This window comes from Carlito syrichta, unplaced genomic scaffold (genome assembly GCF_000164805.1).
Source record: "Carlito syrichta isolate Samal-C Ts95f unplaced genomic scaffold, Tarsius_syrichta-2.0.1 Scaffold112660, whole genome shotgun sequence".
Taxonomy (NCBI): domain Eukaryota; kingdom Metazoa; phylum Chordata; class Mammalia; order Primates; family Tarsiidae; genus Carlito; species Carlito syrichta.
In genome coordinates, this window is record NW_007056756.1 from 535,114 (window position 1) to 548,188 (window position 13,075).

A 13,075-nucleotide genomic window follows, 5' to 3' on the forward strand; every position below is an offset into this window, starting at 1 on the left:
CTATAGGCATGTGCTACCATGCCTGGCTAATTTTTGATTTGTTGTAGAGACAAAGTCTTACCAAGTTGCCCAGGCTGGTCTTGAACCTGTGGTCTCAGGCAGTCCACTTGCCTCGGCCTCCCAAAGTGCTGGGATTACAGGCTGAGCCACTGAGCCCGGCCACAAGTATTTTTTAAAATGAATATCCAACTTAATGTTTACTTTTGTCTGCTTAATAGGACTCGAAGCATGACAATTATTCAGAAATAAAGAGACGTTTAAATAGCACTTATAATAATAGCGTGTTATATAGCTATTGCCCGAGGATATTATGTTGCCTAGAATTTTTGTTCTAAGGACCATTACTTGAACAAAGTTGCCAGTTTTGCTATTTGCTTGTAATATATGAGAATTTAACATTTTAAACTTTTTTTTGTGTGTGTGTCTATCTTAAGACATTTTATTTTAGAGATTGTAGGTGTCTGTTAGTGAATGGAACTGTGAAAGTTTCATGTGGAAATTGATTTTTCCTTTACATTATTTAATTGCTAGTCTTTATGCTTTCTTCAGGACAGGAACTAGGTCTGTTAATGTGTGGCGCACAGTAAGTGTTCAGTAAACATTCACTAAACCTTGTGTTTCATAGACTAGAACGGGGGTTATGAAACAGTAACTCTGTGCCTGTTTTATATGGCTATTAAATGGTTGAAAATTGTTAAAAGACTATTTTGTGACAGGTGAAAATTATATGAAATTCAAAATTCATTGTCCACAATAATATTATTGGAACACAGCTGGGCTCATTAGTTCAGTGTCCACAATAGTATTATTGGAACACAGCCGGGCTCTTTGTCTATGGCTGTTTTTGTGTTATAGCTACAGATTTCGGTGGTTGCTGCACAAACCATAGTGCCCACTAAGTCTAAAATATTTACTACTGGCCCTTACAAAAAAAAAAAAAAGTTTGTTGACCTCTGTTCTAGAAGACATAGGGGATTGATGTAATTTGTAATTATACAGCATATATGTTCAGAGGATCTGACTCCTAATTTTTTAACTTAATATATTATATCTTTATAAAATTACTTGTTTTTGTTGTCTGTATTGTATTTCATTTTATGTAACAATTTACCTGATCCTAATTTGCCTGGTTTCTGGTCTTTTGATCCTAAACAGTGATACACTATATACTGTGTGTGTGTGTGTATGTATGTGTGTCTGTGTCTCTCTCTCTCTCTCTGTCCTCATTTGTAAAGTGCCTGTTTTTTTCTTCTTTCTTACGGGCACCGAGTTACAGCAGCAGAGTTCCATTATTTTGATGCCTATGAGTCTTATGTTCAAGGAAGGATATCTCAGTAACTTAATTTGATTATTGTATTTTAATTTACCCAATAAATGAAGTTGAACTTTTCATGTGTTTTTATCTGTATTTTTTTGTGAATTGTCTTTTATTTTCGTTATTATTAGGATGATCCCTATTATAATGGAAGTCAACTCATTGATAGTCTATAAATTTTTTTTTTTTTACCAGTTTGTTGTTTGCCATTCAACTTTGTGCTGATGTTTTTCATTTTTCCTTTCTTTTTTTTTTTTTCTGAGTTGGAGTCTCACTCGGTGACCCAGACTGGAGTGCAGTGGCCGCTCCCGGCCACCACAGCCTTGACCTGCTGGGCTCCGGCGATCCTTCCGCCTCAGCCTTCCGAGTAGCTGGAATTACAGGCGTGGGCTACCACGCCCGGCTGATATTTTGATTTATTGTAGAGATGAGGTCTCGCTGCCCAGGCGGGTCTTGAACCCGCGGGCTCAGGCAATCCACTCTCCTCAGCCTCCCAAAGGCACGGGATTACAGGCTGAGCCACCGAGCCCGGCTTTTCCTTTTTTATTATTTATTTTTTCAGAGACTAGGTCTTGCTCTGTTCCCCAGGCTGGAGTGCAGTGGCACGATCATAGTTCCCTGCAGCCTCGAACTTCAGGGTTCAAGTGATTTTCCCATCTCAGCCTCTTGAGTAGCTGGGGCTATATATACATGCCACCATGCCTGGCTAATTTTTTATTTGTTTGAGGTGGGATCTCATTATGTTGCCCATGTCTTGAACTCCTGGCCTCAAGTGATCCCCCCACCTTGGCCTTCCAAAGTTCTGTGATTACAAAGCATGAACCACCATACCTGGTCTGTGCTTATCTTTTTCTGTACCTAATAACAAAAGCTAATTTTTATGTAAAAAAGAACTTTGAATTAATTTGGTTCATCCTTTTAATTCATTCCTTGAGATAAAACTAAAGATACAGTATTTTTGATAGTTGAATAAGTGTAACTTTTGTTATAGCAGAATTTTGTAATAATAATAAATAGGACTTGTTTATGTGCTAGCTACTGCACTAGGCTTTTCACGATCATCCCATCATTTAATTCTCCCAATAACCATATGAGTTAGAAGTACTATTATTATTATTGCTATTTTAAAGGTCTATCTCTCTTTATTTATGGGTATGGAGCACAATTCAGGATTAGATATAAAAATGGTCATTGTACAGGTAAAGTTTGGGTTTCGGTCTCACTTTGGTCCCTACTTTGCCTGGTTTGAGATCAGTTACCCTTATTGATGAAGTGTGTTCCCCCTCCCTCCCTTGGCAGTTTCCCATGACTGCCAATCCCTTTTTCATAGTATTATGGTCACTTTTGTTCTTAATAACATATTTGTGGATTGAATTTAATGTTGTAGGGTTTTCGTTTGCTGTGGCTTTTACGTAAAATCTGAACTTTTTTTGAGTCGAAGTCTCACTCTGTCACCCAGGCTGCAGTGCAGTGGCACACTCACGGCCACCTCAGCCTCAACCTGCTGGGCTCAAGAGATCCTTCTGACTCAGCCTCCTGAATAACTGGGACTGTAGGCATGTGCCACTGCACCCAGCTAATTTTTTTATTTATTGTAGAGGTGAGGTCTTGCCAAGTTGCCTAGGCTTATCTCGAACCCCTGGGCTCAGGTAGTCCTTTCACCTCTGCCTCCCAAAATGCTGGGATTTCAGGCATGAGCCACCATGCCTGGCTATAATCTGAACTCTTTTACTAAGGTGTTTGAAACTCGGCAAGAAATAAGAGAAAATCTGTGTGTTATGTTTATATTAGAAAAAATAAATGTTCCTTCTCAGTAATAAGCCTGTTTGAATTTATTGTATTTTAATTTGAAGAAAGTCTTTTTGTGTCACTTAGCTAATCTGATTTTCCAATTTTTCCCCAGGTTAATAGCAATGAACTTACAAATGGGGTAATAAATGCTGCCTTCATGCTGCTGTTCAAAGATGCTATTAGACTGTTTGCAGCATACAACGAAGGAATTATTAACTTGTTGGGTAAATATTGATGTAGCCTAATAACATTTTATTTCTTGTGTCATATGGATAATGGTGACTGAGTTGTTATTTAAAGCTGCCTAAAAATTCATTGTGACATATTCATTCATTGTAGCAAATAATTTAAAGAATTTTATACTTGATTATATATGCAAATGATTAAATATTTAATTTTATAACCAGAATGTTCAGCTAGGTGAGCTTTATTTTTATATATGTCTATGTTTTTTCATATCTATTTTACTAATTTTTAGAAATTTTAAAAAATTCCTTAAACATTTAGTTGCATTAAAATAGTAAATTTTATGTTATGTGTATTTTCCCACAGTAGAAAAGGGAAAAAACTCAAAACTTTTTTTGTGTCAGAAAAATATCATTTCCTTATAATTAACTTCATGGTGAACTTTGTAAAATTGATATTTTTTCTACACTTAATTGAAAATCAAATGCATCAAACATTTATTTTTAGGAAGGCCTTTTTCTTTTTTTTTCTTTTTTTTAAATCAGAGTCTCACTCTGTTGCCCAGACTGGAGTGCAATAGCATGCTTATGGCCACCACAGCCTCGACCTGCTGGGCTCAGGTGTTCCTTCCGCCTCAGCCTTCCAAGTAGCTGGAATTATAGGCTCATACCACCATGCCTGGCTAATTTTTGGATTTATTGTAGAGATGAGGTCTCACCAAGTTGCCCAGGCTGGTCTTGAACCCAAGGGCTCAGGTAATCCTCTCACCTCCACCTCCCAAAATGCTGGGATTATGGGTGCGGGCTACTGTGCCCAGCCAAGGAGTAAGCATTTTAGAAATTTGTAGTGCTTCACTGTGTGTTTTCAGTATCTGTGGGGTATAGGTAATTTTTCTTAGAAATGCTTATTTTAGTGAGATTTGAATGGAGTAGACCAGCAATTGTAAAGAGTATCAAAATATCAAATGTCAGATGTCAAGTATGTTTACTCTAGTATATTTGTTCTCTCTCCACTCCCCACTTCCTTTTTAAAGTATTTTTTAAAATGTGTTTCTTATAATCTGGGATAACATGAATTTATTCAAGGATGCTTTTAATTCTTGGGGGTAGGGAAGTTCAGCTTCTTTTTTCACAAGTGAAAAATGAAGGGTTTTTTTTCTATAAAACGTTGAAAGGCGTAGTCTTCTACACTATGGTTAATATAAATTCACCTCTTTACTGTTATATTAAATTAAATGAGCCTCCCAAGTGGCATTTGGACGTGTTAAAGTTGACATCTTGATTAATATACTAGTTGTAAGAATATTTTAAAATAGATATTAGTGCTGTTTTAAGTGGAGTAAAGTGTGGTAAATATTTACATGAAAATATGTTTGTAGGGATTTGTAAGGGAAGAAGTATTGTGGAACAAACTAGTAACATGAGCCAAGTGAAGTAGCTTTTCTGTTTTTAACGTAATAGCACTTTTATTTTGCTTTGAATGTCTAAGCTACCTTAACACTGATTTTTTTTTAGTAGGGTGTGTGTGTTCCTTGAGAGACATTTGGAGTTATTAAACTTTGTGGTTTTTTTGTGTTATATTTGGATGTTAATAAAAGCACTTTTACATTTACTTTTGGCAGAAAAATATTTTGATATGAAAAAGAACCAGTGCAAAGAAGGCCTTGACATCTATAAGAAGTTCCTGACTAGAATGACAAGAATCTCAGAATTTCTCAAAGTTGCAGAGGTAAAATGTCTAAATGACTATGTCTCCTAATTGCCTTTTGATCTTTAAGTATGGATTTTAAAGCAATCGGTTATTATCCAAGTTAAAAAAAAATCTTAAAATATAGTGAAGTATTAAATCATATTACTATGCTATATTATATTCTGTGCTATGAATATGACAAAATATTGAGTAAAATATACACTGTATATTTAATTCAATATTGAATATTGAAAGGTTGTATTTTTCAAATTATTTACTTCTCTATTATGACATACAATGATGGAGAGAATTTTATATTTAGAATTAACCACATATTTGAGAAAATTTATTCTCTTAAATGTGGTTGAGATAGTCATTGTCAGTGCAAGTTCCTTCAGTGAGACAGCTGGAGTCACATAGTTCAAAATGTTTTCGTTCCTGTACGGAAATGAATTTTGTATATTTACTGTTCATCACTAATTATGAAAACCATGAATGTAGGTTATAGGACAATATAATTTTGCAGATCTGCTTAAAAATAATTTTCTGAAATTGTCACAGAAGGCAGTTGTGGTACTGTTTGCAGATATCTTGCCAGCACAGATGCAGTTCTTAAGGCTTTCTTTTTTTTTTTTGGCTTGTTTTCCTTTTCTCCAGCCTCTACCCATCATTGCCAGAGATGTCTTCCTAGGATAACTTGGTCAATTATGTCAAAGCAGTTACTCTGAAATTAGCAAGTTAGTAACTCTAGGCTCTATTACTATAGTAATGTATTATTCCACGTGGATAGAATAGGATAGAATAGGATGATGAGACTTTTGAAGAAACTAGTCTTATTCTTAATCAGCTGTTTTATGAAGCCTACCGAAATGTATTTGGGATTTAAAAATATTTCTTTCTCTTTTTTTTTGAGTCGGAGTTTCACTCTGTTGTCCAGGCTAGATTGCAGTGGCATACTCAGGGCCACTGCAGCCTCTACCTGCTGGACTCAGGCGATCCTTCTCCTTCAGCCTTCCAAGTAGCTGGAACTTCAGGCACGTGTCACCACACCCAGCTAATTTTTTGATTTATTGTAGAGACAAGGTCTCACTGTGTTACCCAGGCTGGTCTCGAACCTGTGGGCTTAGGCAATCCTCTTGCCTCCCCCTCCCAAATTGCTGGGATTTCAGGTGTGAGCCACAGTGCCCGGCCTTAAAATTTTTTCAGGGAGAAATCTATGGGTTTTTCTGTTTCTTTTCTTTGGATGTTTGGGGGGTTGGCACACTGCTTTATTGAGTGTGAAAATGGGGGTAGGGGGTGGCAGGCAAGGGGGCGAAGAGCATGGACCTTGGCTGGGCAGACCTTCCAGGGTCTGCTGCCGCCGATAAAAGGTTTTTTCCATTTTGTTAGGGCCAGACACATACTAAAACCAGAAAAAGATTGTGTTTATGCTACGATTCCAGTAAATTGTTGATTTTTTTTTCTCCCTTTGACCTCTTATGTTCTTTGCACTGGGTAGCTGTAGTTACTGACTTAAGTAAGCCCCCTTCTTTGCCTTCATATCTGCTGTTTTTACTCTGAAGTTGCATAGATTGCTCCATATGATCTAAGAAATGTGAAAGTCTCTTGCCCTAAAATATTCTGTCATGAGACTGTCTTTGGACTTGTAATTTCATTGGAAGATTTAGTTCTAGGGAGAAAAGGAAGAGTAACCTCTTGAAATGTGTTTGAAGGGGACAAATGTATCATATAGTGATTAGCTATTAACATCTGAGTTTGAATTAATCAGATTGTCTACTGACAACATTTTGGAACTAGCCCCTGAGAGGTTGAAAAGGAAGAGAGAATGATTAGAAGGTGAAGCATAGCTACAGAATGGAAAACAGTTTTCTAATTTGGGTGCTGGAATACAAAAGAAGTGTTTTTATCTTTTGGGGCTGCTAGAAATTGCCTAGGGCCTAAGCATTATGAAGGTGTATTAGTGTTGCTTTGTGGAGCCAGTTATGTCCTGGTTAGATCTTACTTGACATTTATATAAAACCTGGCTTACCTGACAGAGATATCCTTGGAGATTAAATATTTTTCTGATTCTTAAGTCTATTTGAAATATTAATAGTACTAGTCATGAATGTCAATTTTCTGAATTTTATATATAAAACATCTTTATTATAATTTATCTGTTCAATACACTGCTTCTTCTTCTTACAGCAAGTTGGAATTGACAGAGGTGATATACCAGACCTTTCACAGGTAAGTATATCGTTAAAATATCAGTTTACTACCTGTTGTGTACTAGTTGTGAAGAGTACCAAAATGAGAAATATACAGCTGTACTGTCAAAGAGATCGGTAATTTTTCTTGACAGACTTTAAAATTCCTGAAGATTGTTCTAACATGACCACATAAGATGATCTACTCACCATTTATATTGGTGGCCTTATCCACTATCATACCATTCTTTTTTTTTTTGAGTTGGAGTCTCACTCTGTGGCCCAGACTGGAGTGCAGTGACTGCTCCCGGCCACCGCAGCCTCAACCTGCTGGGCTCCAGCGATTCTTCCACCTCAGCCTTCCAAGTAGCCAGAATTACAGGCATGTGCTACCATGCCTGGCTGATTATTTTGATTTATTGTAGAGATGCGGTCTCACTGCCCAGGCGTGTCTCGAACCCGCAGGCTCAGGCAATCCACTCACCTCAGTTTCCCAAAGGTGCGGGATTACAGGCTGAGCCACCGAGCCCGGCTCATACCATTCTTTAATTTGTTTCATTTGCTCTCTTTCTTACCATCATTATCAAAAAAGGAAACTGAACTTAGAAAATGGTATTTAAAAACCAAAATTTTTGCTGTACTACTGGTAGAGAATTATTTTATGCAGAATTTATTTTTCCTGGTTTAAACCTTCCACTTGAACTATTTGACTCAGGTAGGAGTATTAAATAGGGATACACCTCAAAACATAATGTGTCAGAATTTCAGTCCTGGCTGTGATATTAACTGACTCTGTGATTTTGGGCTAGCCTTCAGTTTTAGCATCTCTAAAATGAAGGCACTACAATAACTGCCTCATACAGTAGTTCAGGGGCTTAACTGAATCGATACCTAAAAAATGAGAACATGAAACACTCAACTAATATTTGCTATTATTATATTGCCTTTATCATCGTCATTTTAAAAAATTCTAGGAAAAAACTTCATACCTGAGGTTTTTTTCTCTCTTATTTTCAGTGTTTTGTTGACTGAGCATTATGAGTGCAAGTACCTGGCATAAACTATCCTTATAACACTTGAGTCAACTCTCTCTCTAGCAACTGACATCTCTTTTACCTTATTCTGAATTGTTCTGGGACATCTTTTAAATACTTTCTTGTTAATGGTTATTACTGCATTTTCTATACTCGTGCTGATTCTTCCCTCTGATCTCAAGGCTAATAGTATGCAATAAATCTGGTCATGGGTTATAGGTAAATAAAGCACTCTTGCATATTTGTACTTGAGATAAACTGGTCTCATTAAGATCAAGCATTCTGGATTGAATATGAGAAGAGTCATTGCTTGAATAATGTGCAGTCCAAAATGATTTGGCAACTTTAGATTCTCCCACGACCCACCCTATTTGTCATGCCAACTCTCCCTGTATTTTATGTTTAAAAATCATCATCCTCAGGCCAGATATAGAGGTTACAGGCTTTCTTCATGTGTTCGTATTTTAATATTCATGGTATTGGAATTTGGCAGGGTTGGTCAACCTCCATCCCTTCTCTCTGTGTTGGTAATCCCTGAGCAAAGAGAACTTGCCTGACATTCTCTTGGTGATTTGGAAAACTTTGAATAGTGAACTAAAACAAAGCAACTTTGGCTTCTGGGAAGATGGTGGTAATACAAAAAGGAGAAATGTGCAATTTTTGGTTATTACTTACTTTTGTTATATATTGCTCTTTAAAGATGTGAAGCATCATATTTTCTTCTCTCTTTGCAATATGGACTTGACTTTTAAAGATAACTAAATGTATTTAGAATGGATCTTAGAAATGGTTTATTATTACTTATCATAGCTTGGTAGTTTAATATTTGTAAGCCACAGCTTAATCCCTTCAGAAAAAAGTAGATTACAGTTTAAATGATCATAGTTTCAGTCTAGAATTTGGTAGCATAGAAGGTAAATATCTAGGCTTAAAGGTCAGACATACCTTAGACCCTATCTTGACTTCTGCTTGGTGTCTCTGATACACTGTGTGATCTTGGAGAGGTTACTTACTTTAGAATGTCTTAGGTTGTCTGTCTATAAAATGGATATACTAGTAGTGTCTACCTCATAGATTAATTATGTACAGGGTAGCTAGCACAGTGCATGGTGTGTTAGAATAGCTTTTTAAATGTTAACTGCTATCATCAACATCCTCATCATCATCTTTTCTGAAAGCTCTTAAGACAGTGCCTTCAGCAAACATTTTGCTGGGGCTGTGGGAGATGTTCGTGCCTTCTCAGTTCAACATGGAAGTCAATCTTTCAATCTTGTATTTGGTTTTAAATGGTTTTCAACTATACTTCCTTTGTGTTAAGGTCTTAGCATATAGAGAGAAAATACTGGATGAAAGAAATTGTTACAGTTATAACTGATAGGAGAAATTAGCTAGCTAGGTATTGCCTCTTCTGTTTTTAGCTCCTATAATCCAAAAACTGTATCTCATCCTAAAGCATATTTGGGGTAAGTCAGTGCCACTGATGCATTTGCTTCACTTGAAGATAATGAACAGTTCTTGCTGTGCACAATGAAAAGGTTTGCTTTTGAAATAAATTAACTTTTCATGTTGAGATTTGACCTATAGCCTGAGAGTTTAAAATGAGTCTTCCATTAAAAAAAAAGCAAGGTAAATATTCATTTCAGTAAGTTTTAATAAATAAACATTTGTGTAATCAACACATCATTTACAACATATAAAAATTCCATCACTTCAATCTTCATGCTCCCTTCTAGTCACTTATTTCCACCCTCCATACACAATTACTATTTTAATTTTTAATAGCATAGTTTTATTAGTTCTGGAACTTAATATTAAGTAGAATCATACAAATATTTACTCTTGAATCTGGATTCTTTTGCTTATCATAGTATTTTGAAGTCTGTCCATATTGTTGAATGTACCATTAATTCATTCTCCTTTATTGCTTAATATAGTATTCCATTATGTGAATTTACCAGTTTTTTCTATCCATTCTCCTGATGATGAATTTTTGGATTGTTTATAGTTTTGGGCCATTGGTGAACAAAGCTACATAAAACATTTCTAAGTCTTATGGAGATAAGTTTTAATCTTTCTAGGGTAAAAATTAGTGGAATTGAGTCATTAAGATAGATGTGTATTTAACTTTATTTTTAAAAACCACAATCTGTTTTCAAGGTGATGTACTCCCACTAGCAATGTATAAGAGTTATATATCTTCGTCAACATTTGATGTTGCTGATCTATAGAACTTTAGCTGTTTAGTTGGTGAAAAGATGTATTTTGTGATTTTTACTTTCATACCCTTCATGTTAGTGTTCATTATCATTTATTGATAACCATTCCAAAGTAATGTTTGGGCACTTTCAATTATTCAGCAAATGCTTATTAAGTACCATTTGCATGCCCAATAGTTTGTCTAGCTTTTAGGCGTATGTTTTTACTTTACATCAAATAAATATTAAAAATTTAAGTTCTTGAAAGATTTTTCAGTGCTTTATGTTTCAGTTCCTATGTTTTTGATGATGTTTATTACCCCCAACAAGGTCATGTTTACATAATACAAATAGTGTTATTCTCATTAAGTAGCTAAAATTTCATTGTTAATTAGTGCTTAAGGAACATATCTATTTATTTTTGTTGCTCTTATGTTAGTTGATACTTGATTTAATTTGATATCAGTGGCCTGATATCATGACGTTCTAATATTTATACAATGCAGGCTCCCAGCAGTCTTCTTGATGCTTTGGAACAACATTTAGCTTCCTTGGAAGGAAAGAAAATCAAAGATTCTACAGCTGCAAGCAGGTACATTATTCTCTGTGGGGAAGAGAACAGAAGTGATTTTTCTGAGGGAGTAGATGAATCCAGCTCAAGTTTCAAGTTATTTAATTTCTTTTTATCTTGATGTAATTATCTATAAAATGAGTTTAGGTGTAGTATCAACCTCATAGAATTAGTATCAGGATTAAAGGGATTCATACATGTAAATTCTTGGAATTGTTTCTGACCCACAATAAATGTCAGCATCTGTTAATGTGTTGGCAGTGACTGCTTGGTTTAGAATTGTTGAAATTTCTCTTAAAGATGATAATGCATTGATTTGTATGGTGCTTTATAAACATAAAACACTTTTGTGCTAATTTGCTCAACTCTCACGATACCCTGTGAAGTATGTAGTAACAATGCTGGAACACAAACCTAGAATGTCTGCTAACAAATTTCATCATCTTTTTCTAATGCCATTTCCTGGGGTTGATTATTGATATCTTATATTTTAATAACTTTATTAAATTTTAAGCCAATTCTTTAGACTAAGGTCAGTTAACCTAGTAAGTAGAAACTAACACAGATCATTTCATATCAATCTTGTAATGTGATTCTTGCAGTGGGTTGGGAAATTACTTGAGTAATTATCATGTTTTTTTATGAAGATTTCCTTTTAGCAGTATGAAGAGAGAATCTGTATAAAGTATGATAGAACCTTCTTTTTAGACTTTTTTGCTTCAAAACCTTTTCTTTCTTTTAATAATAAAATTTAGGCTGGGCGCAGTGGCTCTAGCCTATAATCCTAGCACTTTGGGAGGCCTAAGGTGAGAGGATTGCCTGAGTCCAGAGGTTCAGTCCAGAGGTTCAGGACCAGCCTGGCAACTTGTTGAGACCTCATCTCTACAATAAATTAAAAAATTGACTGGGCCACTGACCTCATCTCTATAATAAATTGAAAAGTTATCCGGGAGTGGTGGTACATGCCTGTAGTTCCAGCTACTTGGAAGGCTGAGGCGGAAGGATCGCCTGAGCCCAGTAGGTCAAGGCTGCAATGGCTGTGAGTGTGCCATTGCACTCCAGCCTGGACAATGGAGTGAGACTCCAACTCAAGAAACAAACAAATAAATAAATAAATTTTAAAATTTTGGTACTTATTTTTAATACCAGATTTGCACTTTGAATTTTCTGTGGGAATTTTCAAGTAGAATTTTAGAAGTAATAGTCATACTCTAATCTCTCTTTGTTTGAGAGGATAATGAAAATAGAGCCATGTCAGTCTCCAAATTACCTCACCTTTGTCGTAAAATTTGTTGGGATTCTTGCCTTTCTATCGAAGCTATATTACTCTTCCTTTGTCTTCTGAATTGTATCCTTTTTGTTTGTTTTTGGTTTTTTTTTGAGTTAGCTTATTCTCTTGCCCAGGCTGGAGTTCATTGGCACAATCCTGGCTAATGTAACCTTGACCTGCTGGGCTCAGGTGATCCTTCCACTTCAGCCTCCCGAGTAGCTGGGACTTCAGGCATGCACCACCATGCCTGGCTAATTTTTTGTTTTATTGTAGAGACAAGGTCTCATCATGTTGTCCAGGCTGGTCTTGAACTCCTCGGCTCTAAGCAGTCCTCTAGCCTCAGCCTCCCAAAGTGCCAGGATTACAGGTGTGAGCCACCATGCCTGGCTTGAATTGTACCTTTACTGGCTCATTTATAGTACTGATTTGCAAAAGGTTATTACTGTTATTTTTTTTATTTAGGGATGGGTCTCACTATCTTTCCCAGACTGGTCTTGAACTCCTGCCTCAGCTTCCCAGAGTGCTGGGATTACAGACTGAAGAGACCATGCCTGGCCTGATTTTACATAAAAATTTAAATGGTAGTTTCTGCCACTTTGTGTGCTTAGAGTAGGAATTAATGATGTTTGGTGTGTAGTAAAAGGAAAAATTATTAAAGGCAAGGAAGTTCTTCAGGTGAGAATTCTTTACTGTTTCTTTTCATTTAGCCTAGAATTAACATTTGGGGATTTAAGTTGGGGTTTATGGTATGGATAAGTCTTTGATTAAAGGGAAGGGAGCCGGGCTCGGTGGCTCAGCCTGTAATCCCGCGCCTTTGGGAGGCTGAGATGAGTGG

At 36.2% G+C, this 13,075-nt stretch overlaps 1 protein-coding gene across 21 annotated transcripts in view; it reads left to right on the top strand.

The window, feature by feature from the left end:
• PICALM (phosphatidylinositol binding clathrin assembly protein) overlaps nucleotides 1–13,075 on the top strand; it is a 102,434-nt gene that overhangs the window by 48,747 nt on the left and 40,612 nt on the right. For all 21 annotated transcript variants that reach the window (XM_008071106.2, XM_008071160.2, XM_008071129.2 and 18 more), the window contains 4 exons: nucleotides 3,219–3,330; nucleotides 4,914–5,020; nucleotides 7,169–7,210; nucleotides 10,906–10,991. In XM_008071106.2, coding sequence (XP_008069297.1) covers nucleotides 3,219–3,330; nucleotides 4,914–5,020; nucleotides 7,169–7,210; nucleotides 10,906–10,991 — 347 coding nt within the window. The remainder of the gene's footprint in view (nucleotides 1–3,218; nucleotides 3,331–4,913; nucleotides 5,021–7,168; nucleotides 7,211–10,905; nucleotides 10,992–13,075) is intronic.